The 26,765-nt window shown below is 38.8% G+C and overlaps 3 protein-coding genes across 4 annotated transcripts in view; 1 reads left to right on the top strand and 2 right to left on the bottom strand.

The window, feature by feature from the left end:
• The window catches only part of LOC117473308 (testican-2-like), a 40,168-nt gene extending 25,752 nt beyond the window's left edge, over window positions 1–14,416 (top strand). The window contains exons 5-11 of the mRNA XM_034118847.1: window positions 4,491–4,599; window positions 5,079–5,193; window positions 6,603–6,722; window positions 7,320–7,538; window positions 10,788–10,850; window positions 11,734–11,871; window positions 12,662–14,416. Coding sequence (XP_033974738.1) covers window positions 4,491–4,599; window positions 5,079–5,193; window positions 6,603–6,722; window positions 7,320–7,538; window positions 10,788–10,850; window positions 11,734–11,871; window positions 12,662–12,807 — 910 coding nt within the window. The 3' untranslated portion in view covers window positions 12,808–14,416. The remainder of the gene's footprint in view (window positions 1–4,490; window positions 4,600–5,078; window positions 5,194–6,602; window positions 6,723–7,319; window positions 7,539–10,787; window positions 10,851–11,733; window positions 11,872–12,661) is intronic.
• A 2,350-nt stretch (window positions 14,417–16,766) lies between these two features.
• On the bottom strand, window positions 16,767–21,520 carry sar1aa (secretion associated, Ras related GTPase 1Aa). 2 transcript variants are annotated; one of them, XM_034119162.1, is made up of 7 exons: window positions 21,399–21,520; window positions 20,410–20,482; window positions 20,100–20,219; window positions 19,903–19,968; window positions 18,969–19,072; window positions 18,745–18,876; window positions 16,767–18,654 (listed from the first exon to the last, which is right to left on the bottom strand). In XM_034119162.1, exons 2-7 carry the CDS (start codon window positions 20,465–20,467, stop codon window positions 18,538–18,540), a joined length of 597 nt encoding a protein of 198 aa, XP_033975053.1. In that variant the 5' UTR covers window positions 20,468–20,482; window positions 21,399–21,520; the 3' UTR covers window positions 16,767–18,537. The 2 variants fall into 2 exon arrangements, with proteins under 2 accessions (XP_033975053.1, XP_033975052.1); XM_034119161.1 differs by having other exon boundaries at window positions 21,385–21,464.
• Window positions 21,521–22,847: 1,327 nt separating this feature from the next.
• On the bottom strand, window positions 22,848–25,982 carry ppa1a (inorganic pyrophosphatase 1a). Its single transcript, XM_034119160.1, has 11 exons — window positions 25,837–25,982; window positions 25,590–25,654; window positions 25,028–25,081; window positions 24,792–24,911; window positions 24,627–24,713; window positions 24,413–24,539; window positions 24,193–24,320; window positions 23,776–23,861; window positions 23,493–23,562; window positions 23,196–23,235; window positions 22,848–23,102 (listed from the first exon to the last, which is right to left on the bottom strand). The coding sequence occupies exons 1-11, from the start codon at window positions 25,970–25,972 to the stop codon at window positions 23,074–23,076; spliced, it is 942 nt and encodes a 313-aa protein (XP_033975051.1). The 5' UTR covers window positions 25,973–25,982; the 3' UTR covers window positions 22,848–23,073.
• Window positions 25,983–26,765: the final 783 nt, after the last annotated feature.

Raw genomic sequence — 26,765 nt, 5'->3', positions numbered from 1 at the left:
AACCTAATTTTGAAAAGCAATCTCTCCTGAATACTTAATAGCACTCAAAATATTTAGCTTAGTTCAATATGTTTAATTTGTGTTACTGAATTTGACGAAGAAAACACACACAACACACATTCATTTGCAATAAAAGAGACAAAACCCAAATTAAATATACCCTAAATAACCCTAACCCTTATTAATATTTTCAAGATAAGATAATTAGATATCATTATCTGCATTTATTTTGGACATGATAATTGGAAGTGAACTTCTGATAAACTGCCTGAAAATGTAAACTGACTATTCACACTTAATATACCAAATAGATGTATATATTGTTGATGGTTTTCAAAATAAAATATTTCAGTGATATTTAAATGTTGTTAAATATTCAGTAGCGATCAAACTTTCTTTAGTTGCTAATACCATGAACATCTTTATGGTCATTATTTCTCCTTGTATGGGTTTACAGGTAAAAACACTACAGTAATGCTCCTATTGGACACATAAGAGAGATGCTAGCCTAATGGGTAACTCTTAATGCCAAGGGTTCATACCTTATGATTCATTAAGGCTTAACTAATACATGACTCATCACGGTCTTATCTAATGCATGATGTATCATAAGCTCCCGCAACTCACTTTTAATTAATAATGAAGCCGCTTCTACTTACTTTAATTACTTAAAAGTGGTTCATAAGTTTGTGAACTCATACATTTATGAGTAGGGACGGAATAAAATGTACATGTTTTAGATGTAACCCAGCGAAAGAGGACAATGTTTTCTCAGCTCAGTGCGTTTGATAATCGCACTGATAATCCATATTATGTATGTGTGCATCTTCTGCAGTATGAAACTGTGTAAATGTGCACTTTGTCTTTGTTCATTCATTCAGAGTTGCCTGATCAAACCGAGGCTTGCATTGTGTCCATGTCTCATTTTATGGACTGAAAATACAAGCAGCTAATAGATAGAAAAACATCAATGTCAGCCTTCTAGTTGAAACAAGTTTGCACGGCTACAATATATAATAATATAAATATCAAAACAAAAGGGACTTCAAGTGTCCAAACTCTTCTAACAATTTCTAACATGTCCGCATATAAATGTACTAAAATTCAAAACATAATATGTTGTTAAAGTGTGTACTTAAAAATAATCCCAAATGTTTCCAACAATTTTCCAACACACAAAAGTCGTAATGTTAATAAAGATAACAGTCTTTTTAATTTCACCTGTAATGATTTTGTATCCCCTTTATGTCAGTGTTGAGGAGGTATGCCAGAAGCCGTGATAAATCTGCTTTTAAGACAGCATTAAGAGACATTTTTACAATACACTTTAAAAGTTGTTTGTTTTTAAATATATACTTTAACAGAATGAAAGATTTGAATCATTGGAAGTCTGGATCTTATATTATCGAGTAACAATCTGAGCAAAGGGTTGCTGCAGCCGAACAGCGTAGCAGAAACGCACATTCGTTTTTGTTATCAGTTTGACTAACAATATCAACATTTGTCTCTTAAAACCTCCTGAACTACTTGATCTTGTAAGTTATCAGAGACACAAGCTGAGCAGACTTTAGTCACAACTTGGCTCGCGGCCAGCAGCATTGAAAAGCACAGACTTTATTTGTGAAACTGCTTTGATCAGTGTTTTTACTGTTTTAATTACCTGCTCCACTCTATTGTCACTAAGAAACAGCACATACATGTGAAATGCAATGTGTGCTTGACCCCCTAAATACTTTACTAAGCTACCCATGTTGATAATAGGCCAGCTTTAGAGGAGAGGTTGTCAAAAGTTATCCAGAAAAAGCTTTTGGTATTTCAAAAGGTACACCTAATCTTCAGTAATTCAAATGCTCTTTCCCTTTCAGTTTTCTGTGTTGAAACTCACTGAAAATAATCTATCTATTCCTTCACTTCATTTATTCCACTTCGACTGGAAAACAAATGAGCAGGGCTGCAGTCTGAAAAGAATTAATGGAGTGAATTATTACTACCTTCAAAGACTATCTGCTGCAACAGGCATTTATCTTTTCCAATAAAGTGCTTCATTTACAGAGTCCCTCCAGAGATGAGAGACACTGTGTGGAATAATGGGTAATAAGCAGGAACGCAACCACACTAAACCATCCCGGCATCATTATGTAGCACAGCCTCCGACGTGGTACTGCGGAGCGTAATGCTCATTGAACATCAAGTCAATCACCGTGCGATAAGAAAGCAAGCAAGGGGATTTTACCAAGCAGAGGCAAGAAGTCAATTCTGGTTTTATTTACCCAACATGGTAGATATAAGCCTCTGAGGTGCCTTTTGCCATCCCATTACAGTGAAAGCATTCATTGAAAAAATGGTCTTCCCCAAACAGTTTCCTGTTGCATTTAATTTATTTTCCAGGTTATTTTGTAGAAAGCAACTTACAATACGTCAATTTTAACTGGACAGGAAAACGGTAATGGAAGTTTATCCCTCTCAAACAAGCAACCAACAGCATGTTCAGTGCTTCAGTGCCAAGGCTAGTTTTGGGTTTGGTTTTTATAACAAGGAAAAAAACAAGTTTGAAGTCAAGATGTTCTTTGAGTTTTTTAAGCCTTGCCGTTAAGGCGATCTCATGTTACACCATTTAAAGAATTTCACAAACATCCACTTGGACTTCATTGGAGATCACTGTGACCTTGTATTTTGTCCCAGAACCCAATGATTCATATGCTGATTATACAATTTCACACCACTATCTAAAAGAGTAGAAGGATGAAGTGATAACATTTTCCTGCATCCTGACAGGTTGGTGGAGACATATAACTGTGTCAGTAATTTTTGTTTGGCTAAATGTCTTGAACAGTTTTGGATAGTTTGCCACTGGTGATCCCTGAGTTTTCCATTTTATCCTGTTTTCACGAAACTGTGTCTCAGGGCTTCTTAACATTTAACAACCTATTAATGTGTCATACCCACTTAACGGGAAGAAACTCAGCTAACTGACAATATGAACACAGAACTCATGGTAGAAATACTTTATTACTTATCGGATCTGCACAAACAAGATATCAGCTAGCAACATCACACAACGTAGCTTTACGGAGCAAAAACGGAAAATAGTCTTACCTTTGCTGATTTTCTGATCAAAAGTTGTGTTCAATGGCTTTAAAAAGATAAACACGCTGCTGAAGGTTAATCCAATGTGTCTGTGTCACTTTGAAATGATTACTGATAATCCATCATTCCATTTTTGTAAAAACCGGAGATTTCATATTAGCTGTTATTAGCACTATTAGAGCTACAACCCAGTTTCCGGTTTTGGGCATTCTGGCTACGCATCACTCATTCACCAATGGGTAATGTTTAGATGGATTTTAGGAACTTCCCTCTCGATTCTATTGGCTCTAACGGTTCAAAAGATGTGTCAATCATCAAAATCGACCGAGGGGGGCCAGAGATATGGAAAATGCACCCAAATGACCCCAGAAGTGTTTTTTTTCTTTTTCTAAATCTCTCTAAAAAGGTAAAATATCACTTGTTTTACATCAATCTTGATACAGGGTACTTATTATATGTTATAGTTTTGATTCCTAAAGCTTTTAGTCTACTATCCCATCATTAAAGGGTGGTTTTCACTATAAGTAATGTGTTTTCTTTTTGGACGGACACTATCATTTACACTTTTTTACTATGTTCAATCTGAATTTACTTTCAAATAAAAAGGTTCTATATTGATTCTGACTTTTCTACATCCAACTCACAGGTTTATCATTGCTTTGAGAAAAAAGATTATTAATTTACCCCTTTTAGAAGTGAAGTTATAGTCATTTGTTGAGACCTGAAAAACAGGCTCAGGGGTTAACAGGTTAATATGTCCAATATTTTTGGTTGATGACCAAATACCTGCAATAAGGTAATGACCCTCCCATGAGCTGGAGCTTTACTTTGTGTTGCCAATTAACAAAGTTAGAATGCTAACACGCTTATATAAGGTGTTTAAAATGGTAAACAGGAACGGAGTACGCCGGGCTCGGTAGATTTCCAAGTATGCTGGAGATTGGAACAGTACTTCGGCGGCACTCAATGACGTAGTATGCTTGAAATAGTGGCTCTGCAGCAGCTTTACTCGCGATTGAGAAACACCCTTACCTAGTCTTGTCTTCCCCCTGTGCTCCATGTCAGTTCGTTGTATTTTCTCACTCTCCATGTTTGTCACTTACCTCATGCTACCTGTTTATGATTAACGTTTTTTTGTCTTGTTTTTTCATGCCAACAGCTTTGTTTAAATAAAGCTCGCTTTTGTTTTGAAACCCGCTTCCCTTTTTAACTGCATTTGAGTCCTAATATTCCCCATTCCTGACACAAAATCCCATTGACCTCCATTGTATTCGAGTGGCATCCACATGACAGATATCCTAAAAACCTTAGAAAATATATCTATCTTCCTTCTTGAGGTAAAAATAGATTTGTTATCTTTTCTGTGTTTTGTGTAACTTTTCCTTTTTTCCTGTCACATTCAGAGTCAAACAGTCGGGCCAGCAGGAGGCTTCTGAAAGCAGCTGCAAGCCTTGTCCAGTTACTGCCTCCTCACCTGTATGTGGCTCGGATGGACACAACTACGCCTCTGAGGTAATAGAAATGATTCTGCACTGGAATCTCACTTTTACATTTTACTTGGGTCATTTTACTTCTGCTTTATTACTAGATTCGGCCACCATTAAAACCCTGAAAATAAAGCGCCTGTGTCATCGTTTTAAATAATGAGAGGAGTCCAGTCAGGAGCTGTTTCCTGCTGCGCTGACATATACGTGGACGCAGCGGGGCGGCACACTTCATCACTGTTCACAGGAGGACGCTCACCAGCTCAACATGGCCGCATGATTAATGACTAACGTTGTTTTGAGCTGCATCATCGTACGCTGTCCGCTGCCAGGACTCCTTATTGATTTATGTATAGTTTTTAATTTTGACCTTGCAGGAGAAAACGCTGAAGAAATGACAGCTCATTCTTGCAGCCTTTCCCTGAGTGCAGCGTCTCATCTGAATGAGCAATCCCTCTTGTCACCTTCATAAATATTTGAACTGCATCTCTCTGGTTCTCTTCACAGTGTAAGTTGGAGCAGCAGGCCTGCCTCGCCGGCAAAGAGCTGAGCATCATGTGCTCTGGGTTCTGCCCCTGTGCCACTGCCTCCGTCACCCTCACCAATATCGACGCAAAACGTGGCAAGTGACCTTTTCCTTACCTCTTATAAATATGCATCGTTATTTTAGGGCTTCACACCTCACTGCCTGTATCCCTGTCATCTCTTTTATCCAGAGTAAGAAAAAATACACATCTTTTAAGGTTAAATTGTACACTTTTCAGATGATGCTATGCTACTCTTACAATCAGAGGTGGATAAAGTACTCGGATCCTGTAGTACTTAAGTTGTTTACTTGAGTAGAAGTACAAACGTTTTAGTGTCAAAATGTAATTAAAATACAAAATGTTAAAGTACTCATTCTCATTCTCACAATGACCCTTTTCAGTTAGAACAGAAGTATTATTATGATCCAAATGTACTTAAAGTACCAAAAGTAAAAGTATGCAGAATGGCTCTGTTTTATCACTTGTACAAGCATTTCAATCTTCTAGTCTGTCAATGTGGAGCTGTTAAAAATTACATGATCTATATGTGGTAAAGTACTACATTACAAATAAGCATATAGTGTTTTTTAATATGTAAAAAGTAAATAGAGTGGTAAATAAATGTGGTGGAGTAGAAGTATATGTCGCATAAAATGTAAATACTCAAGTAAAGTACAAGTATGTCCAAATCATTCTTAAGTATGATACTTAGTGACTTTTCACCACTGCGTACAATACACTGTTTTTCCTGTATATTACATTTTAGCTTGGCAAAGATTTATTCACAGCCTCTTTGTGGCCTATAAGTCAATGTACTTTTAATAAAAATGTTAAGGATCATTTAGAATTATTTTGTTTAATTCTCCATTACTTCAATGTATTTTCTTGTTATTCCTTGTTGTTCCTATGGTATGTGAGACCCCCTTTAAACACAAACTGGTTCATCTCCTTATGGATAAACTTTAACAAGCCAACACACAGCATACCGTCAGTCGGATCAACCCAGTGCTGCATGTTTGGATCAATACTCACCAATTTCAGAGATTACTGTTAGCCAAACATCTCCCATGTGGTTAAACTGCTCTTTCAATCATGTGGTGATTAATTATTTAGAGTGTACACTATCTATCATTGCAGTCAAACAGCATTGATTGTCCAAGCTCTCGGGCACATAAAAATGCCAATTGATCAAAGGGTGAAATGTTACTCTTGTTTTTCATCTGTAGCCTGGAATACAGACTGCAAGTGGATTTCTATCGGGAAAACAGCATTTCCCGCTGATGAGTTAATTGCGAAATAATGTTTTATTTGAGTGGCAGATCATACACTTAAAAATGACAGCAGGAACATTACACTTTGACAGCTTTACAGTGAGGGAGCGCTGTGCCTTTGATTCAGTAAGAGCAGTAGGAAGCCTCTCTGTAGGGAAGGTGAGTCAGATTGCTGTTAAATGTCTGGCAAAGTTTTGAATGCTGGGATTTCCTTTTTTATTTTGCTCCCTCAGCGAGCTGCACCGGCCAGGACCTGGCAGACCTGGGCGACCGCCTGAGAGACTGGTTCCAACTCCTGCATGGAAACGCAAAGCAGAATAACTCTGGCAAGCTCAGAGCTGGCACTGCTTCAGGTTAGAAACTCACAAAGCGGCTTCATACTCAGAATTACAACTCAATTGCCCATGCAAATAGATGTAGTACAAACAGAAACAACTTAAAGGTCACCTATTATGCAAAATCCACTTTTTCATGTCTGTGTAAAGAGATTCTGAAAGTTTCAGGAAAAAGGTTCGCTCACTTTTTGCCCTGATCCATTTATATAAAAACCTGTTTGAAAATGAGCTGATCAGATTTTGGCCACTTTATGATGTCATAAGGATTTTTGGCTTGTGTAACCATTAGCCAATCACCAACCAAGGTAACACCCCCCACCTTATCACCTGAATCTCCTCGTAGAGCACCATTGTGTTATTGTTAACCAAATATCTCTCAGAGGGGCGTGGGGAGTGGCTCCTTATTTTCATCTAAAGTAACAGACAGAGAATCAGCACTTTTGAAACGGGGCTGAAACAGAGGGGTTTGTGGGATGCTACAATGCATGATCTGTTTGGTATTTGGAGCCAAACACTTCAGAGACATGATTTGTATATATCTGAGACCTATAATATATTGATGAAAAACAGTATAATAGGGGACCTTTAAAAAGCTTGGAAAATGGTTTCTTACAGTGCTGGATAAGAGCCTTGTGGCCAGTTGCAAGGACTCCATTGGCTGGATGTTCTCCAGGCTGGACACCAACAGCGACTTGTATCTGGACCAGGCTGAGCTGGCCGCTATTAACCTGGACAAATACGAGGTCTGCATCCGACCCTTCTTCAACTCCTGCGACAGCTACAAGGATGGGAAGGTCTCTACGGCGGAGTGGTGCCTCTGCTTCTGGAGAGAAAGTAAGTGAAGGGATCTCCCCAGAGTCTTTTTGGGTTGGGTGAAAGAATAGCAAGGTTATATCACAGGGAAATAGAGAGGATGCAATGATCACCTGCAATTGCTGCTGTGAAAGGGGATAAACAAACAAGTATATTCATCTTGAAGCTCGACACCAGAGAGAACTAAGTATAAGGCTAGAATCAGGATGCTGTTTGCTTAGCATAAAGCCTGGAAGCAGTATTGAAGGAGCTATTTTGTCTGAAATTCAAAAGTACAACTTCAAAATAGTTTCAGCACTTTACTTCTCCTTAACACACAAGCTGCCATTTTACATTTATTGTTGTTAGAGGCTTAAACAAGGGAGCTACATTGGATTTTTTTTTTTTTTTTTGGAGAGAGCAAGTGAGCTGTCTCCCCCTATCTCTTATGCCTCCGTATTTATCACTCAGATGTGAATGTGTGATCAATCTTTTATCAAACTCCTCTCTGCAAGAAAGAAGTATTTCTTTATTCTGACAGGCTACAGGCTATTAGAACAAAGCAGGATTTTTTTTTAGGCCTAAGCAACATCTTCAAAGGTTTTCTCTTCAACCTTCGGCAGTGTCTACAAACTTATGCTATCCATTCTGTCTATTTTCCACCTGCGCATATCAAGGTCTGACATTATTCCCAGACACGATCAGCAGCTCTCCCCTCCTGCTGGGCAAGTCCTCCTTTATCTGAGTCATCTGAAAGTCTGCCAGAATCCTTCTCAAAATGTAAAGTCCTTCTTCGCAGCCTCACTGAACGCACATAGTCCCATCGTATTGTCTCTCCCCTGGGCCAGAAAGTCTCACAGCTCTTGTTCCGTCCATCATTGATCTTTGGCCTCAGCCGTTCTGGTACCAGGTTTTTGTAACTGTGCCTGAACACGGTGTTCCCTGTGGACAGTCAGTCCCTGATCGGCACATAAGTCCAATAACAAAGCATCATTTAGTTCACATCAGGCACGCTGTTCCTTTCAATCAACCCCCTTCTGGTTTCCCTGGCAATTGATTTTTTGGTTCAACAGAAAGTATTGTTTTTCCTCTCTGCAAGATGCGGCACACGGAAGCAACTGCAGTGCACTCAGAAAGTATTTTATGAATTTTAGTTTGAACACAAACTCCCCTAGGCCATTACTGAATCATAACCCTTTTCTTTCCATGTCATCTTGTTTTCTTTACCTATTTAATTTCGATTACTATTATTTATTTATCCCCCAACCGCCTAGTCTGTGTATATATTTGAAAGAGCGTGAAGTAGGCCTATGTATTATTGCTAGATAGTTTTGTTGTTTGTTTATTATTTTATTAAAGATTGGAAACAAAAAGTCCATCAAAATCTAGGTTAATCGAGGTTTACATCTTTCGCCTTTTGTCATGTTGCAGTCTTTAATTAAATGTGATCCTTCATCTACCTGCTCTCAAATCCCCATAACGACAGTGTAGAAGCAGCATTTTAAACATTTTCAAAAGAGAAATATCACATTGATATGAGTAATCAGACCCTTTGGAAATCTAGCTCAGGTGCCTCTAATTTCCCCTGATTGTCTTCAAAATGTTATTACACCTTGATTTGATCCCACCTGTGGCAAATTCAGCTGATTGGATGTGATTTGAAGAGGCAGGCACACACACACACACACACACACACACACACACACACACACACACACACACACACACACACACACACACACACACACACACACACACACACACACACACACACACACACACACACACACACACACACACTTCGGCTTTCCTAATGCACCGTATCACATGGAAAATACGTTTTTTATAAATGCGTGTTCAGCATCAGGTTTGAACAATCATCTGACTGGGTTTTGGAGATGTTATGTTCAACCTCTGTACTAGTACTTTGTGACCTTTCATGAAATAATATACCCAGATCTAAACTTATTCTACATGGTTGTAAAAATTCTGGTTTGATTCAATGATGGTTAGAAGTATTAAAGGTAGGGTAGGTAAGTTTGAGAAACCGGCTCGAGTGCGCTAGAATTTGAAAATACACAACCGGAGAAAATCTGCCACTTCCTTATAGAGCCCCTCCTCCAACACACACGAACGCGCACATGACCAAAGAGGGCACGAGATAAGTTTGTGCACAGATGGAAGGCTGACAGGCAGGTAGGCCATCCAGTTATTTTAGCCGGGCCGGCTAAAATGATTGGTCGTACTTTTTACAGTACTACGGCTTCCACAGATGACATTTTTGTATGGATTTTTTGTCAAAGCACTTAAGATATTCATTGCTATCGGGATGTTAAGAGCATTCCATGGAATATAACAAAGAGTGTATCTCGAGCCGGTTTCTCAAACTTACCTACCCTACCTTTAAATGAAAAGCGTGTTACATTTGTTAGCTGTATAGAAGCTGAACGCCTGGGTTACATGGTGAACTGGGTTAAAAGAAATGTCAGGCAAAATTATCATAGAATTAATCTAAAAAAACATGGTGTTCTTTTGAATCCTCTCTTAGAAATTAAAGCTTACTTTTGAAGCCCTGTCCCTGACATTTCATGCGCAGTTCATGCTGTAAAATTGTGAGGCGTCTCTGGATAATACCTGCACTCACAGGGCTTTTTCAGCTGGCGAATGTGCAGCATCTGCACCGCTTGACCTTTACTGAACAAATGCAGGATATCTCCGGCAGTAACCTCATTTGCACACGGATCTCTCCATTGATCAGGCATTTAACCTGCATGCAATAGATTACACTGACTGCCTAATCCATTTTTCATTACTTGCTGGTGGTATTTATAAACCATTAAGTGATAATGGCTTTATGATAATGACTTGGAACAGTACGTCGCGCTACATGTATAGAAATGATTACACTTTAACAAGCCTTCCCCTTGACGTCTCGGAGATATGAGTGTGAGTTTTCTGCAAACACAATAAAAATGCTGTGAAATGTACAAATACTGGGCAAGATTTATCGCCTTGTGGGTCAATATAAAGTGTCTCTCAGTTTCTATTTGTATCTCTCTTCTTGAGGTTCAGCTCATTTCCCTGTTATTCTCTGGCTACATCCATATGTTCTTTCACCAAAGCTCCCCGCGATCGATCAGGCTCAGAGGGAAGGAAATATAAGACTTCTTAAACAAATCAATACGGGCACAAAAAAAAGTGCAATTATAAAGATCATTGACTGAGATAAAGTTTTGGGATAGCAGTTTATGTGATTGCCTGTCATCACTTTCTTGTGTTCAATTCTCACAGAGCCGCCATGCCTCGCAGAGCTGGAGAGGATCCAAGTGCAGGAGGCGGCGAAGAAGAAGCCTGGTACGTTTTTCATCTATCAATTTAACACTGCAAGATTAAAATGTATTTCATTGTTACACAGCGCATTTGCGTAGGAACACCTTTTGGACTCGCTTCAGATCCCTTCAAAGCCACACAATGACATAGTGTTAGCCTTAAAGTGCAACATCAAGCCGGCGTGTGCCCCCGCACTCGCTCTGCGTCTTTGGGTTACGTAACACGGCCTGGAGCAGCAAGCGAGAAGCTGGAGGAGGCTCATTTAATAGATCACAAGCGCACGCCCCGGATTAGGTCCTAATCAGGCCGGGGGGGGGGGGGGGGGGGGGATTAGAGGGCAGCGCCGGCTTTAGGAAAGACCGAGGCTAACTCCCGTTTGGCTCTCTGAGAAACCTGTGTCTACCCAGCATGCCACACATCTGTTTTCACTCTTCAGCTTGAAAACCAGAGATATATTCCTCCATCCCCAAGGCCCACTCGTCTCAGTGCTTGTGTTTCTTCCAGTTTTCACGGTAGTGGAAGGAGCTTGTTAGAGAACTTCTCTTTGCGTTTGACAAGAGTCTCCTGAGGGATTCTGGAACAGTGGCGCTCTGTCAGCGAGGCTGTCACGACATTTTTACACGCCACTCTGGCAGCATAAGGAAACACCAACACGCTGAATGAAATCACATCCAGCAGCATATGCATGCCTGTGTAAAACAAACAGGGACGCTTCCTCTGTCTCCCCGGTATTCTCTGCCAAATATCTATCCTGACTGATGGTTTTATCACAGGTTCACTAAGGCGTGCTGGCATTCTAGTTTATGCTGGCTCATCTCAGGCATCAGCATGAGGCAGCTTTGTGAGCTGAGAGTATAAATATTTAACAACAAGGCGTGTGTGTGTGTATGTGTGTGTGTGTGTGTAGGGATGTACATTCCCAGCTGCGACGAGGACGGCTACTACAGGAAAGTGCAGTGTGACCAGAGCCGAGGGGAGTGCTGGTGTGTGGACCAGCATGGTGGAGAGATGATGGGCACCAGAATCCATGGCAACCCAGACTGTGGTAAGAGAGGCAAACAGATATTTTCACAGTGTAACCAGCATGACGTCTCCTATTCTCAAAGTTGTGTTCTGTCTGTAATTGAGACCCTGCAGTTATATTTTCTTAAAAACATGAATATTTAGTTAGAAGTGCTGTGAGATGTAATCTAGTTTCCAATGTATTGTGTTTCAGGTATTCCTTTTTTAAAGGGTACATATAAGGCACATTTTAAGGTCTATACTTGCATTTTTTTTTTACTAGAACATTGTACCTGCCTTAACCCTGCCTTATTGTTGGAAAAGCAATTTTTTTTCTATCATACATACCTGTATTCATCCTTTGTATGAAACGCTCTGTTTTAGCACCTGTCACTCACGAAAAAGTCCCTCTTTTACAACCTTTAAATCAAGGTTCATTGTTCTTTATAATAGCACTCACATGCCTTACGCTTCCTTATCTAAATAATAAAGATAGGCCTATCTCCCAGCTAATCCAAACATGTGCAAAGAGGTGGAGTGTGGGAGAAGCCGAGACAGGCCTGGGTGAAAATGGGTTAGTTGTATAAAAATGTACCTCATGTGCAATTGTCGTAAAGAGGGAAGATAGCTAAAGGCTAAAAACCAAAACTGTCTTTTCTTATTCTGCTGTAAAGTTGGGTTTTTAACATGGGGGTATAGGAATTGACTCACTTTTGAGCCAGCTTCCAGTGGCCATTAGGTGAACTGCAGGTTTTGGCTTCATTTCTCAGCTCCAGAAGAAATGTTGTTAGCAGAAATACAAAGTGATTCCTCGTGTATTAATCATTTTCCAGATGAAGTGGCAGGATATTCTGGAGATGTTGGAAGTGGAGTGGGATGGGAGGATGAAGAGGAGAAGGAGGTAGATGACACCGGAGAGGAGGCGGAAGAGGAGGAAGAGGAGGAGGGCGAGGCTGACGACGGAGGATACATCTGGTAGAACTGTGTGACCCCACGCAGAGAGCCGAGTCACCGCCGCTGGCCTGAAACTCTGCAGGGACGGCTCTCTCCTCGCAGATAAAGATTTTGGGATTGGACGAGGGGAGGCATGGAGTTGTGTTTCATCCCGGTGGGATATGTGGTGCTCGGCAGGTCCAGGGATGAGACGATGACCAGTTGTTGTCTTAGATATGTGTAATTGCTTCATTCTCTTGTCTCTGTTTTTTTGAGCAACAGAGCATTTTGTGTTGCCGTCCTTCAAAGCAGGACCCACTGACTCCTGCACCATAGGTAGCTAAAGCCCATCAGAAATCCTCTCTGTCCGACCGCCATCTATGCATAGAGATTACCAGTCATTTTGTAATGTGTGAACAATTGCTTGGTTATTAGAGCTGCCGTCCCACTAGAACAACTAGAGATCAGACTTTAAAGGATAAGACTGACATTTTGGGGGAATGCTTGTTTGCTTTCTTGTCGAGAGTTTTAGGAAAAGCTTCTTGCCTCGCTAGCCTTCTGTATTTGAAGTTAAAGCAATGAGATGCCAAGATTAGCTTAGCATAAAGACTGGGAATAGAGGGAAACGGTTACCTCATTTTAACAAACAAAACAGACCAGCCAGAACTTCTAAAGCCCACTAATCTTATATCTCAGTGGTTTATTTCATACAATAACTACATTGTGAATATACAAATGTATATTGTTTTTACAGTTTATGTACAGATGAAACAAACCAGATGAATCAAAGTTAATAATGGAGATTAAGATTAAGCAAGCACATTTGATTACCTTAAAACAGAGCCAGGTTATCGCTTTCTCCTCGGTTCAGTCTTTTGTGGATCAAACGTCACTGTTGTGTTCATTTGTTTCGGCTGCCCTTAAGAGGCCAATCATTATTGCAGCTGGTGTTTCCTGGTTGTGGATGAGTGTCCAGACAGAGTTGTATTGATCTTTTCATCTCTCTCTAAATAGATCGTATAAAAGCGTATTTCCCAAAATGTCAAACTATTCCGTAAAAGCCGTTTAATGCAATGTGATGTATGTCAAGGCTGATTCTGTATATTAGTCCATTGGAAATGATCTGTGAAGCGAGCTTAGAGGGTTTACGGTTACTATGGTTTCCATTTATGATAAAGATGCTCCATAGCTCATAGCAGTTTTTAAAACGTACATGCTTTAGGAATTAAGTGGATACACTCACCTACACAGGACCTACATTTCAAGTTGGTTTACTTTGATTGAGAACCTGTAGAATGTACTTAAATGGCCCAAACTGCACCTACAATAGAAACCACTAGTCGCTGAAGTCATGTCAAAGAATGTGCCACAACTATGTTTATTATGATTTTGCAACTTGACAAAACTGTATTTTGTGTTTATATATATATATATATAATTATATAAAAAAATGTGTGCATTACTTGAAGTTATGTGTGTATACTTGAATTCACATTGTACTTTTTTTCTATGAGAATATTGTTGCCATGTCTTCATTCATGCTATTGATAGACCAGACATTTGGTTGTTTTTAGTATTGCATGTTAGTAAATAAGAATGTACTTCTAGGCTGAGCACTTTACTAATAAAGGCACTGGAGCCAAAATGTATGTTGACCTCGATCTGTTCCTACTATTGTCACCCGGAGAGAAATTACGTTGACTTTGTGGCTCCTTTGCCTTCCTCTTTATTTAAGGACAAATATCTTTGCAATGATCCTATAAAGAAGAAACACTGGAAATGTAATCAATATGTTTTTGGGTCAGGAGGGGATATATATATATATCACCTCAGCAGATCCACTCAAATTCAGCTAGGGTGCTAAAACTGATTCCATTTGCAGTAACGCTCCCCAGCCATGCCTATAAATCCCAAGCTAGTTGTGTAATTATGATTATTTTAGAGAACAAAACTACTTCATTATGACCTTTGGGTCTGCAACCTGGTGTGTGAAGCAATAACTAAATACTGAAGCTTATCACAGCTAAGTCCAATTACAGCCTGCTATTAAATATGATTACATCATGTACAATCATGAAGCCTGCAGTGGAATAAAAACAAGAAGTTGCAGCTTCCTCTCAGTTGACTCTTTAACAAGCAGATGGAGGTATTTGCTGGAGATACTCTGGAGCTCAGCTGCCACCTCATGCTAGAAGACCAAATGACAGCAGAGTGGCTGCCAGAAAGCATCCCACGTAATGACCACGATGTGAAAGACAACACTGTCAGAGGGCATGTGGATGATCAAATCTGCAAAGAATGGATATGTGCCAGTTTACCCAAGTGCAATCGTACAGTCACAGTAAAGGTCCTGGGGATATTTCCAGCAGTAAGAGCCTAAAAGTAATTTCTACACTGACAGGAAGCCAGTGAAGGACAGCAGGGATTTTGAGTAATGAGGTCACTTCTCATGGAGGGTGTTAAAAGCCTGGAAGCAGCCCTCTGCGATAACTGCTGTTGGTTGATATTGCAATAAAACAAATTATAATTAAGCCTGGAGATAAAAGCATCAACGACTAAGAATGAAAGTAACATTTTAGCCAAAAAGACATGATTGCATTACATGAGTATCCAAAAACATCTCAATTACAAATTACTCCAACATTACTGAAGAGCCATCCTGACTTTGACTTTACATATGTATTTAACGTTTAATCACAGTCAATGTTAACATATTTTTGTACTTTAATGTCAACTTGAAAAAAACAAAAAAACAAACATGTATCAGTAACATAGAACTGGAATGTATCAGTATCTATCAAATGTTTTAGTTTTTCTTGCTATTTTAACCAATATACCAACATAATTATTCTGTGTTTATGGTTGTCCTTTGGAGAGAGTAGTTTACACGATGACATTTTAGTCAAAAGAAAAACCTGATTAAATGCATTCTGTGACAGATTAAACATGAAAAGGTGAAACGGATGAATTATCTTTATAGTCTCTGTAACAAAGTGTTAGCGCTAAAGAGTGACTATAAGGTGGAACTTAAAGGTCACCTATTATGCAAAATCCACTTTTTCATGTCTTTTATACATAAACATCTCTGTGTTGAGAGATAGGGAACATTTCAGGAAAAAATATTCTCTCTTTTTGTCCTGATCCATTTCTATAAAACCTGTCTGAAAATGAGCTGATCAGATTTTGGCCCCTTTGTGATGTCAGAATTTATTTTTTGGCTTGTGCAACCAAAGCCAATAACCAACCAAGGTAACACCCGCCCACCTTATCTCCTGAATCTCCTCCTAAAGCAAAATGTTCTGTGTTTTTTCAAACCAATCACTTGGCAGAGGGGCGTGGCCAGCAGCAGCTCATTAGCATTTAAAGCTACAGACACAGAGGGTGTTTCTCAATCGCGAGTACGCTTGCTTGGTAGCACATGTCTGCCGAGCATCTTGCTTCAGAAGCGAGGCAAGAATACTTCCTGCCATTCGGAAAACAAAGAGTGGAACACGCTAGCAAGTGTGCAGGTGTGCGTCATATGAGAGGCCCCGCCTTACATCTTCCGCCACAGATTTGGGGAAATTGGTCCGTGCGCAAAGCATTGTGGGGATTTTAAGACCGCGAAGTCTACTCATGTGCAGCCTCGATATTTCTCCAAACGGAGTACGCCGGGCTCGGTAGATTTCCAAGTATGCTGGAGATTGGAACAGTGCTTCGGCGGCACTCGATGACGTAGTATGCTTGAAATAGTGGCTCTGAAGCAGCTTTACTCGCGATTGAGAAACACCCAATATCAGCACTTTTGAAACAGGGCTGAAACAGAGGGGTTTATGGGATGCTACAATGATCTGTTTGGTATTTTGAGCCAAACACCTCAGAGACATGTTTTGTATATATCTGAGACCTATAATATATTGTTGACAAAGATAATAATAGGGGACCTTTAAATGAAAATACACATATCTTAACAAGTGTTAACCACAGGGGTTTAATTGGGGTTATAATACAAAATGACACATGGCCAGATGAATCCAAAACAAGGTCTGTTTTATTACAACATGTAAACCACTCCTTATTATATATGCATGTATGCATTATGTCATTCAAACTATTTGCACAGATAATTGCAGCAAATATAATTTTTAATTAATCTGCTATAAATAAATCCAGTGCTTTGTTAGTGTCGGCTAATATGCAGCTACTGTACAAACATTTACATCTGTATTATACATCATTTACAGGAGTATAGCAACGGGTACAGAACACTGTTCAAATGGAAAGCTGTTTGTTTACATGCATTCTATACACATTAAAGATTCCCTGTAAACAAAAAGGTTGTTCTTATTATCTTAGTCACAAACATCCCTGCGTAAATAAATAAGCAGATCATTCAAAACGTTACTCTGTAAACATGATGCAGGAAACAGTTAATGCGAATCAAACGTTTGTTCCACATAATCCATTTCCAGCTTTTCATGTGGATACACATTTACACAGGGTGTTGTAAAGGTGTATCCATGTTTACAAAGACTCAAACATCCAGAATAAGAATATTAATTTAGCACGTTTGCAAATGCACTCTCATATCTTTTCAGATAGTCAAAAAGTGCATTACCTGCAGCACTGCTGAACCACCTACATGCTGATTACATGCAGATTGCTCAGGCTGTGGATTAAAAGGAATAAATACAAAATAATAATAAATCGTTACAATTAATGGGCTCAGAATAACTTTCCTACTCTCAAATACAGGAGGAGTAAGATTGTCTCTGCGACAGTACACTTAATCATTCTACTTTATTGCTTCCAGACATTTTTAAAGCAATATGTCATGACAGACTTAATCATATATTAAAGCAAGAGTAGCCACTGAACGTCATAAAAGCTCGGTGTGAACGTTTTATCTTCGAGTCAAAGATAATGAAGACTTATCTCAGTCCGACTAACACATTTCAAATTAGCTGCCTTCAACATGTAGCGTCCCTCTGGGTGAACACGTTTAGGAAAAGATGCAAAAAATAAACGAGCTATTTCCATAGAGACAGTGAAAGTGAGAAGCACATTTTCACATCACACTCATCAGTGAGCCGTTCAGTTTGACTCTGTTTATTCATCATCCTTGCCTTCATTTATGGCATGGGCTGTCTCTTCTGCTTTTGGGGGATTTGATGTTATTTTGGCTCAGTGCTCAGCGGGGAAGATATCTTTTGTTGAAGTCCAATCTCTCTCCCTGCTTATCCCAAAGTTATTAGCATACATCTTTGGCTATGTGCTTTGAAGGCAGTGGCTGCATATCATTAGTTGAAACATCCTAAAACGACTTCTGCTAAATTTAGTTATGTATTTTAGATTCTAAACACAACCATCTTAATCTGATAGCAGATGAGCATTAATCTACCAAACTCAATCACCACTGAGTCCTTAATATCAATCACAATAAATACCATTTGATCTGTTGGTCTATTCCTCATTAAAAATGCAACATTAATGTGTTTGTATCTACATTCTTGCATAATGTATGTCTGCTGGATGTAACCTAATTAACATGCCATAGAGTTAGACAACTCACATTAATAACAACACAGGTGGGACAGTTCACCGTGAGCCACTTTTAAAAGTTTTTGCATAGAAACCTTTAAATCCTGAATAAAGTATTATAAAGAATAAGCTTTTAACATGATCTACATTTGGGATGTGGTCTGATTGACACTGGCAAAGACACAAAGTCTTTGTCGTGCTTTGTGAAAAAAATGTGTCAAGAAAATCCCTCCTGGTTAAGCTTCAGTGCTGCGTGTCAGTCGATGTACTGTGATAACCATCTGAAACCTTCCCCGTAGCCTTGTCTCTTCAACACACTGCACATGAAAATCTCCAGCGGCCGCGCGTTCAGCTCCTTCATAGAGACACTTCCCTGTGGAGACACACATAAAGGAGGAAGACGTCCATCAGGATACAGAGAGATCATAGGATTTCTGCGAATTAAAATCTATGACACGCCTACCTTTCCAGTAACCTGACCATCAAGAGCAAAAGCCCCTCTCAGTGCTCCCTCACTGATGGCTTCAGGGCGGTCGATTTTGTTCCCCAGCACCAACACTGGTGCACTGGAGATGGTTTCGTCTCCGAGAAGAGCCTGGAGAAAAGAGAGCAGCACAATCAACGTCAGTGAACAGTTAGCAGACAGTCAGGTGGAAAACAGCTTGGAACCGTGAAGTTAAATCTCACATCAAGCTCAGTCTTAGATTCTGAGAGCCTGTCGTGATCCGCACAGTCGACAAGAAAGACGACTCCATTCACAGCCGGCAGGTAGTTCTTCCACACTCTTCGAGCTGTCAGCAAAGAGAAAACTGTTTGTGAAATAACTCTCCTTGCAGCAATTGAATACGTGAGTGAATGCCCTTCACAGCTTGTAATGCAGCAATTTCATTATAAACTGGTGGAATTGAGCTGTGTCCTTGTATTGCCTCTGTGTACCATCTTAAAGTGACACAATCTTTATAAAGTGCATGAGGGTTATAAAGTGAATAGCTTTGAGTAAATTAACACACACAGAAGGTCTTTTTTATGATTTTTATATATTTCTATCTTGACTACGATACAAGGAAACTATTGGTTTACAATTTTACTGTAACATCAGAAACAGTGATTAACCTTGTAAAATAATGTATTCATCAATATCATAATCTAATAGGTAAGAACATTCTTTTTTGTATGTATGTTCTCTGCAGCACTGGTTCAACATGTGCTTTATTTTAGGTTCAGTGATTCCATCAGAGCAGGTTTGAAACCCTCAAAATATCAGAGCTGCAGGGGCTAGAGACACCCTGTGGCAGCCATGAGAACTGTGATTGGTCAACTTGCTTCTGTTTACTCCCAATTGTTTCTAATGGCCGTACAGATTATTGATAGTTAAGGCAACAACATTTGCTCTTTAACTGACAATAACTGGTATTATTTTATATTTCCACTACCTCACATTCATATAGTTAAGAGCTGGGACTACAACATATACAAGTTCACCCTACAATTAATCTTAAATGACTATCAGAAAACCTCCAGCTTTACGGTTTGATGTTATATTCCACCAAAATCGGTTGGAGAGGTCAAATAGTATTATTTCTAGTGAGTGATCATTGCCAAAAGAGTTTAAAGATCTCACCTTGTACATGTCCACCTAGATCGAATGTAGTAAATGTCATCCCACCAATTGACAGCTCTTCAGAAGCTTTAAGAAAAAGGAGATAAAGATTTTATTACAGTGATTGTTTGGGACTGCATAGTGAGAACAAAATGGCTGTAAATTACTCATTATACAACATTGTCACATGGCTCACTACTATCTGAATGTCTCCTTACTTGGATGCAGGGTTGGCACGTGTTGGCCAAGCCGGTCATCTTTCAACATGTGTAGGAGCGTTGTTTTGCCAGCATTGTCCAGGCCCAGGAAAACCAGCTTCCCAGACTTTTTGTACAGACCTGGAAGAAATGACCCACAAATGTAATCAATGAAATTCAACACTACCCTGAAAGCAGCATTTTAGAAAGAAAGCCTCATGGTTATAGATAACATTGGTTTATGATTTAGGGTTATATTGATCAAGCCCTTACTGTACTTTGCACTTTACCACCAATTGTAAACGTTGGCAAAACTGCAGACAGTACTTACCTAAGAACTGTAAAACATTACTAAACCCCCTGTAGATCCAGTCAAATAAAAACGACATCTTGACAGTGTTCGACTGAAACAAGAAAAAAGTCAGATTAGAATCGCATAACACTCCAAAAAAAGTTAGATCTATGTTTACACTTTATCATTGAGGTATTTATTGATTTTGGTAGCTAATTCTTGAGTGCATAGTTTGTGATGCTGTATTAAAAACCCAATATTGTGAGGTTTTCTAAAATTATTTTGAGCATAAAACACAGTGTATTGTATGTTAGTAGTTAGTATACAGATATATTATTTTGTCCTGTGACAGCAGAAAAAGGCACAGGTGTGATTGATCACATTAATTAGGACAGTGCTCTATTTAGGTAGGCCGGTCCCACCTGTGTTCTTCCTGGTAGAACAAGTCAACATGTCTGCCATGAGAAAGGTATGTTTTCCCCACACCATTACATCACACAGGTGCTTTGATATCCTGGTCGAGATAACGTTATATGACGACACCAAAGCTGCACTCACATAGGCAAAATGTAATATTCACATGACTTCATATATCGTTCAGATCAAACTAAGCATGTGCACCTGTGTACATTATCACCGTTATCGACATCCAAGTTAGCTAACGATAACCTACATTATTTAACAGCGACACTTTCCACTATATTATAAAATGGCATTTACAACCAGCAACAGTGTAATGTCCTAACTACCCTGAACACTGAATGAGTTAAAGACATGTGTGTTTGTATTTAGCTTGTTTCAGTGTGCACGGTATTGACGCTTTTTAGCTCGGTAGCCATTAGCGTGTTAGCTTAACGTTAAACCTCCGGTCTGTTCTCATGTGGGCCAGGTTGCCGTTCAGGGCACTAGAGACTCCTCGCAGAGCCACAGCGAACTGATGTCAAGCGCACAATATGTTGTATTGTGTGTTAACATCTAAATAATGTTATTTTACTCTAACGTTAGCTGACTTACCCCTCAGTACTGACCGTAGTATTGGTGGTCTCCTTGGAAACAGTCAGAGTTCCGCTTCTGATTCTTCTTCTTCCTCTTCTTCTGTGGTGTATATGCGGTTGTTTGCAACCTTAGTTTTGGGTTTCTGCCATCTCCTGGTGTCAGGTAACTCCTACAGTGTCCAGCATGCTCTCTGGTGTGTTTTTCCCTATTATACATCCATGGTTTTTCCTTTAACAAAGATACATGTTCTAATGTTTCTGGTACTTGGTAGGCCTACTGATCACCAAAACCAGTTTGAAATGTATCTATAAGCTAATATTACAATACGTTTTATAAGGCACAGATGATATTGTCCTTTTCTTTACCTATTCATGATTGTCATTGATCCTCTTTTCTTTATCCTCTCAGATTTCTAATAACACCAACTATATTTTTGAATGGCACGCAAATGTCTTGCCGCTTATTTCCTGCCAATCTATTAATTTCCTTCCTTTGATTCTGATTTGTAGAGACTAATATATATTTAGTTTTTAACAGCTTTTTTTGGCTGGTTTGTCCTCTTTAATACCAAGGAAAGCCTGAATGAGCAGGAATCCAAATAAATATTCTTAATACTTATATTGTGTTTATTAGTAATGTTGTATTGTAGTCATTCCTGAAGATTACTGGATGAGCCAGGCATGAAACCTTTACATAAGAACAACATTTTAATACCACACTGTAAAAAATAAATAAAAATAAATAAGCCTACTGTTAAAAAAAGTGAAATGAAAATGCTGCTTGTTTGAAAGTAAGTATGAGCAAAATCTACCTAAAGTATTACAAGTACTAGATGCAGAAACAACCCCTGTAACTTTTATATTATTATATATTATACTCATGCATTCACAAATCAGGATTTTACTGTTGTCAGTTGAATTGGAGGTCATTGTTAGCACCACACTAACAAGTAGTAACATATAATGTAATTCTCAGAAAGGCTCCATTCCAGCATTGAACCACATTTTACTTTTAGGTACATTTAGAACTGAAAACTTTGATCTCGGGTAGGAAATTAAAAAGACCATCAGGCAATCACAGCAGGTATGATTTCAGGTATTAGTTTAAATACTGGCTGTAACACTTTGAGCTGTTGTTGCCATAGTTATTAACACAACTAAGGTCTCTAGTGCTTATTGAAGTGTAGTGTTTAATTGCAACCTACAGAAGCACCCCATGGTGCGTATCCACTTACAGCCACAGACTTACAAAAACATGTATTTATACTGTTAAGGGGCTTTTACATGTTGGATCACTGACTACTGGAATTGCCAGCAGGCAGTATTGTGTTTTTGTTTTTTTTTCAACAATCACAAGCAGAGCATGACTTATTGCTACTATGTATTGTACATCCTTATTCTGTAGGTAACCGTACATCATGGTGACATCGACAATATGTAGGAGGCGCAATAAATACAAAATAAAATAGACAATATAGTGGGATTTATTATGGTTTATTGTGTCAAGCTTGAAACTAGATATTGAGTTACAAACACACAAAGCTTTTTTGACAGCATCAGAAATATAAGTGTGTGAACAAAAAAGCAAGAAAATGTGACATGAAACATAAATTCAATCCATCCAGTTACCGCGCTGCTCTGTTGTGTTGAAATCAGATGAAGAAAGAAGTGAAGTAAGGAATGATGGTTTCTGCTCAGAAGTGTCCTCTTAGTTCTCATAGTAGAACCATTGGTCGACTGGAAAAAATAAATAAAAGAAATGTATGCGATTTCCATCAAGTTAAAACATAGAGTATCTGCAATAAAACAAATAAATGTACAATCACCCACCTGAACTTGGAATGGGATCTTCAGTTCCAAAAGCACATGCCTGTAAAATAAAGTAGTCATCAAAGAGTGTTATTTTGAGAAATGGATAAAAACAATTTTGGATACATTTGTGAAATCATTTTGGGTGTGTTTTTAGAGTTCTTTTTTTTTTTTTTTTTTCAAGAAATCAAATGGTGACCATATTTTCAAAAATTGGCAAGCGTTTAAGTATTTGTGGGTATTTTGTTTATCATATTTATATTAGAATGTCAGTAACGAAAGGAGGTTGTATACATTTGAAAATGACAACAAACTTACAGATTTAACCACAGCCTCTGCATCCCCAGCAGAGCAGCAGAACGGACTATCTGAGACACCGGTGTTCGTGCTGATTCAAGGAATAAAAAGAAAGGAATTATTTACAGAAGGTTATACAATCACAAAATCATTACTTTATCTGTAGTAAAAAGGTGTTCAACAGAGAGAGATTTGCTGCTACTTTAAAGATCAACAGATTGTCAAAATGTTCCGGTTGATGGATTGGTCGTTTAGGCTATTCATTGTAGCTCTACTTCATAGACTGTCTGCGTTAAGCACTCACCAGTTTAACTCTCCAGCGCTGGAATTCTTAGAAATCAGTGCCTTCCAAAACTCATGGGTGTCCTTGATTGTTTTAATGGCAAAGTCCTGGAAAACATTTTTTTTCTCATAACAATCAATAGACATCATTTCCCCCTACCCCTTCAATATAATGGGTACAAGTAAAATGGATGTGTGTAATCGAAGAGGTTAGGCTATAGAAAAAAACATTTCATAACAAATTTGCCTCTGAAAATGTTTTACGTTTGTAAATTTGTTTTCGGTTGTAAGTTTCTTATTAATTTGAGCACACCTGATACAGAAATACTGTTACATGTATTTAAAGAACATACTGTTATATCAGTCATTTAAATTAAAAAAACATTTATAACAGTTTTAAAATACAGCATAAGTACTGTGACAACTTAAAAAGGCGTACCCTGTCCTTGAACTCCCCGTTGAAAGCAAACTGGTTTTCAGGCTTCCCATCTGGGACTTTGTATCTTTTGAACCAATCAAAAGTTGCCTCCAGGTATCCAGGCTTAAGTCGTCTTACATCATCAATATCTGCAACAAATCGATAATGAAGCAAAACTCTGAATATTCAGAAAACCTTATTAAACTGCATATGTCCTTCTTTAATTGTTGGTTGTTCATACCGTTAAAGTCTGCAGACTCGGGGTCCTCAGTATTGATCACAATGACCTTCCAGTCTGTTTCGCCCTCATCGATCAAAGCCAGAGTTCCCAACACTTTCACTTTGATAATTTCTCCTTGAGAGCACACCTGAGAATCAAAGGCACTCTTAATAAGAAACGCTACAAACGGTTCAATATAACTCTGTCTCTTCAAAGCCCCTAATGACAGTTGTACCTTATTTCCTATGTCACATATGTCAATAGGATCGTTGTCTCCACAGCATCCTGTGTCGCTGTCCTTGTGCTTGGGATCTTCCCATGTCTGTGATCAAAGAAAGCTCAGGTTAGAAGAGCGGGGATATGGTCGGTTTTCCTGTTGTCTGAACATCATCTTAGTTACCTGAGGAATAGCTCCATAGTTCCAGATGTAGCCTTTGTGAGGGAACACATTTGCTACATAACGGAGATTCCCCTTCTTTATATCTTGTTTCAGTGGATTAAGAGGATCTTTGGTGGCAATCTGATAAAAAAAAAAAAAAAAAATAGAGAACATTTAATATTAGTTCCACAACGACAACAAAGTATTAGGAGGGACTATTCATCAACTTAAGTGTACCCATTTGCAAATATGCATACCTCCATCTTTGCATTTGTCCATCTTGGAACCTCCACAACAGCATGGAAGATATTCTGCAGGATTATAAGAAGTACTGTTACATCAGGACAAATCCTTCTAAATGTTTTAAATTCATTTCAATGCCATTTTGATAGTTATGTAAGGCCTACATAATTGTGATTATAGGTATTGGCAAAGTGACCTTTTTTTTCAACAAGGCCCCAATGTCTGCCTGAACTAAAGTTACCTGAGGTCATTTAAGGTAGCACACTGATTATGGCCCCCAGGTGGTACTGGGAAGCCATCTGGCCATTACTGATTACTACTTACTACTAATTCAGAATAAAAGTTTAATTGTAAAATCTCAATATGACTCATTTTGGTAATCTGGGGTATAACGATACTTTTAAACTACAAATGGTGAGTGTACAACATTTGACTTGCAACACAAGTTGATTTAATAAACATTTAAAGGCTACAGTACAGCCCCAGCAACACAGTTCTATAATACAAATGCTACAAATACAGCTCTACTTTTTAAAATAAAAACCTGCAGCATTAAGTTTGACACTGGATGCTCACCTCTGCTTCATTTGCGTAGATGGGTATGTCATGGAAGGGAGAGATGTATTTTCCCTCAGAGTTTTCTAAGGAAAACAGTAATGCATTTTTAGCAGAAATACAAATTCTGATGAGCTACAAATGGCCAGATCTCTTCATAAAGCTCTACTGGCCAATGCAGCCATAATAGTTTCCAGATAACTGGCAACTATTACACTAAATGTTTTCAACAACACAAATACTAGATGTATAAAAAAGCTGTTCTTACTGAAATACACTCTGTAGTCCAGGGTGTTGGGCCGGCCCCTCTCCTCGACAGTAACGCTCATTTCTGCTGCTGCTTTCAGAACACTGTGGTCTGCACTAATCCAGGAGTAAGAAGCTCCTGACTGACAGACAGTCATTCAGACTGAGGCAGCAGACATGCGCATAAACCAACAGCCCTGGCATGCATGTGACACCAGGAAGTGTACTGGCCAGCTGACAGACATGAATGTTCCTGAATTCTTATCACATCCATTATTGGCATTTGTAGCTAACAAGCGTGAACAAACAGTGGAGAGAATTACTCAGAACAATCAGCAGCTAATCCTTATTTGTTAGCACTTCTCCATGGCTGCCACATATATTCTGCCGCCTGGATGTGAAGTTTCTTTACCTTCTCTGCGTGTAAAGTGATTTGTTTTTCATTTCCCTCCTGTAAGCTGTGGCTCTTGAGAGCTCTTTTCAGACATAAACAGATGGAGCTGACTGCTAGCTGTAAACCAATTAACAAGGCAGGATTAGGTGTTGTGCCCACGTCGTGACTTCTTGCTTCTGGAGTTTCCCCGTAACTATTTGATAACATACTTGTGGGCCTATTTTTAGAAACATAATAAAAAATAATATTTACCTTCTTAAAAAACAGGAGAGATGGTATTTTGCTGGTGTTTAATTCAATATTTTATGTCAGATAAAGTGATAAAGTGCACATACTTGGAGATAATTTACATATCCGTTGTTACAGATCTTGGTAAATGAGAAATGTGTTTAAACATTCTAAACGCTCCGCAGTCTTTGCTGTAATTAACACTTTTAAATCGTGTCTGTACAGTTTTTTCAGAGTGACAAAATCATCATATTGCAGCCAGGCCTGAGAAACTACTAATTATGTGTGTTGAAACCACATATACTCGAATCAATCATAATGCGTTACAT

Source organism: Trematomus bernacchii, unplaced genomic scaffold (genome assembly GCF_902827165.1).
Source record: "Trematomus bernacchii unplaced genomic scaffold, fTreBer1.1, whole genome shotgun sequence".
Taxonomy (NCBI): Eukaryota; Metazoa; Chordata; class Actinopteri; order Perciformes; family Nototheniidae; genus Trematomus; species Trematomus bernacchii.
Note: the sequence above shows the minus strand (reverse complement) of the source record. Positions and strands in the feature narration are given on the sequence as shown.

Bases quoted from the DNA above. Each gene is read 5' to 3' on its own strand.
- sar1aa (XM_034119162.1), bottom strand. From the start codon at position 20,467: ATGTCGTTTTTATTTGACTGGATCTACAGGGGGTTTAGTAATGTTTTA. The intron at 20,220-20,409 runs GTAAGTACTGTC...CATTTCTTCCAG, and splicing joins TAATGTTTTACAGTTCTTAG to GTCTGTACAAAAAGTCTGGG. The intron at 18,877-18,968 runs GTGAGATTTAAC...TCTTTTCTCCAG, and splicing joins AATCTAAGACTGAGCTTGAT to GCTCTTCTCGGAGACGAAAC.
- ppa1a (XM_034119160.1), bottom strand. From the start codon at position 25,972: ATGACTGTCTGTCAGTCAGGAGCTTCTTACTCCTGGATTAGTGCAGAC. The intron at 25,082-25,589 runs GTGAGCATCCAG...ATAATCCTGCAG, and splicing joins TCTACGCAAATGAAGCAGAG to AATATCTTCCATGCTGTTGT. The intron at 23,563-23,775 runs GTGAGTGCTTAA...TCCTTGAATCAG, and splicing joins AGCGCTGGAGAGTTAAACTG to CACGAACACCGGTGTCTCAG.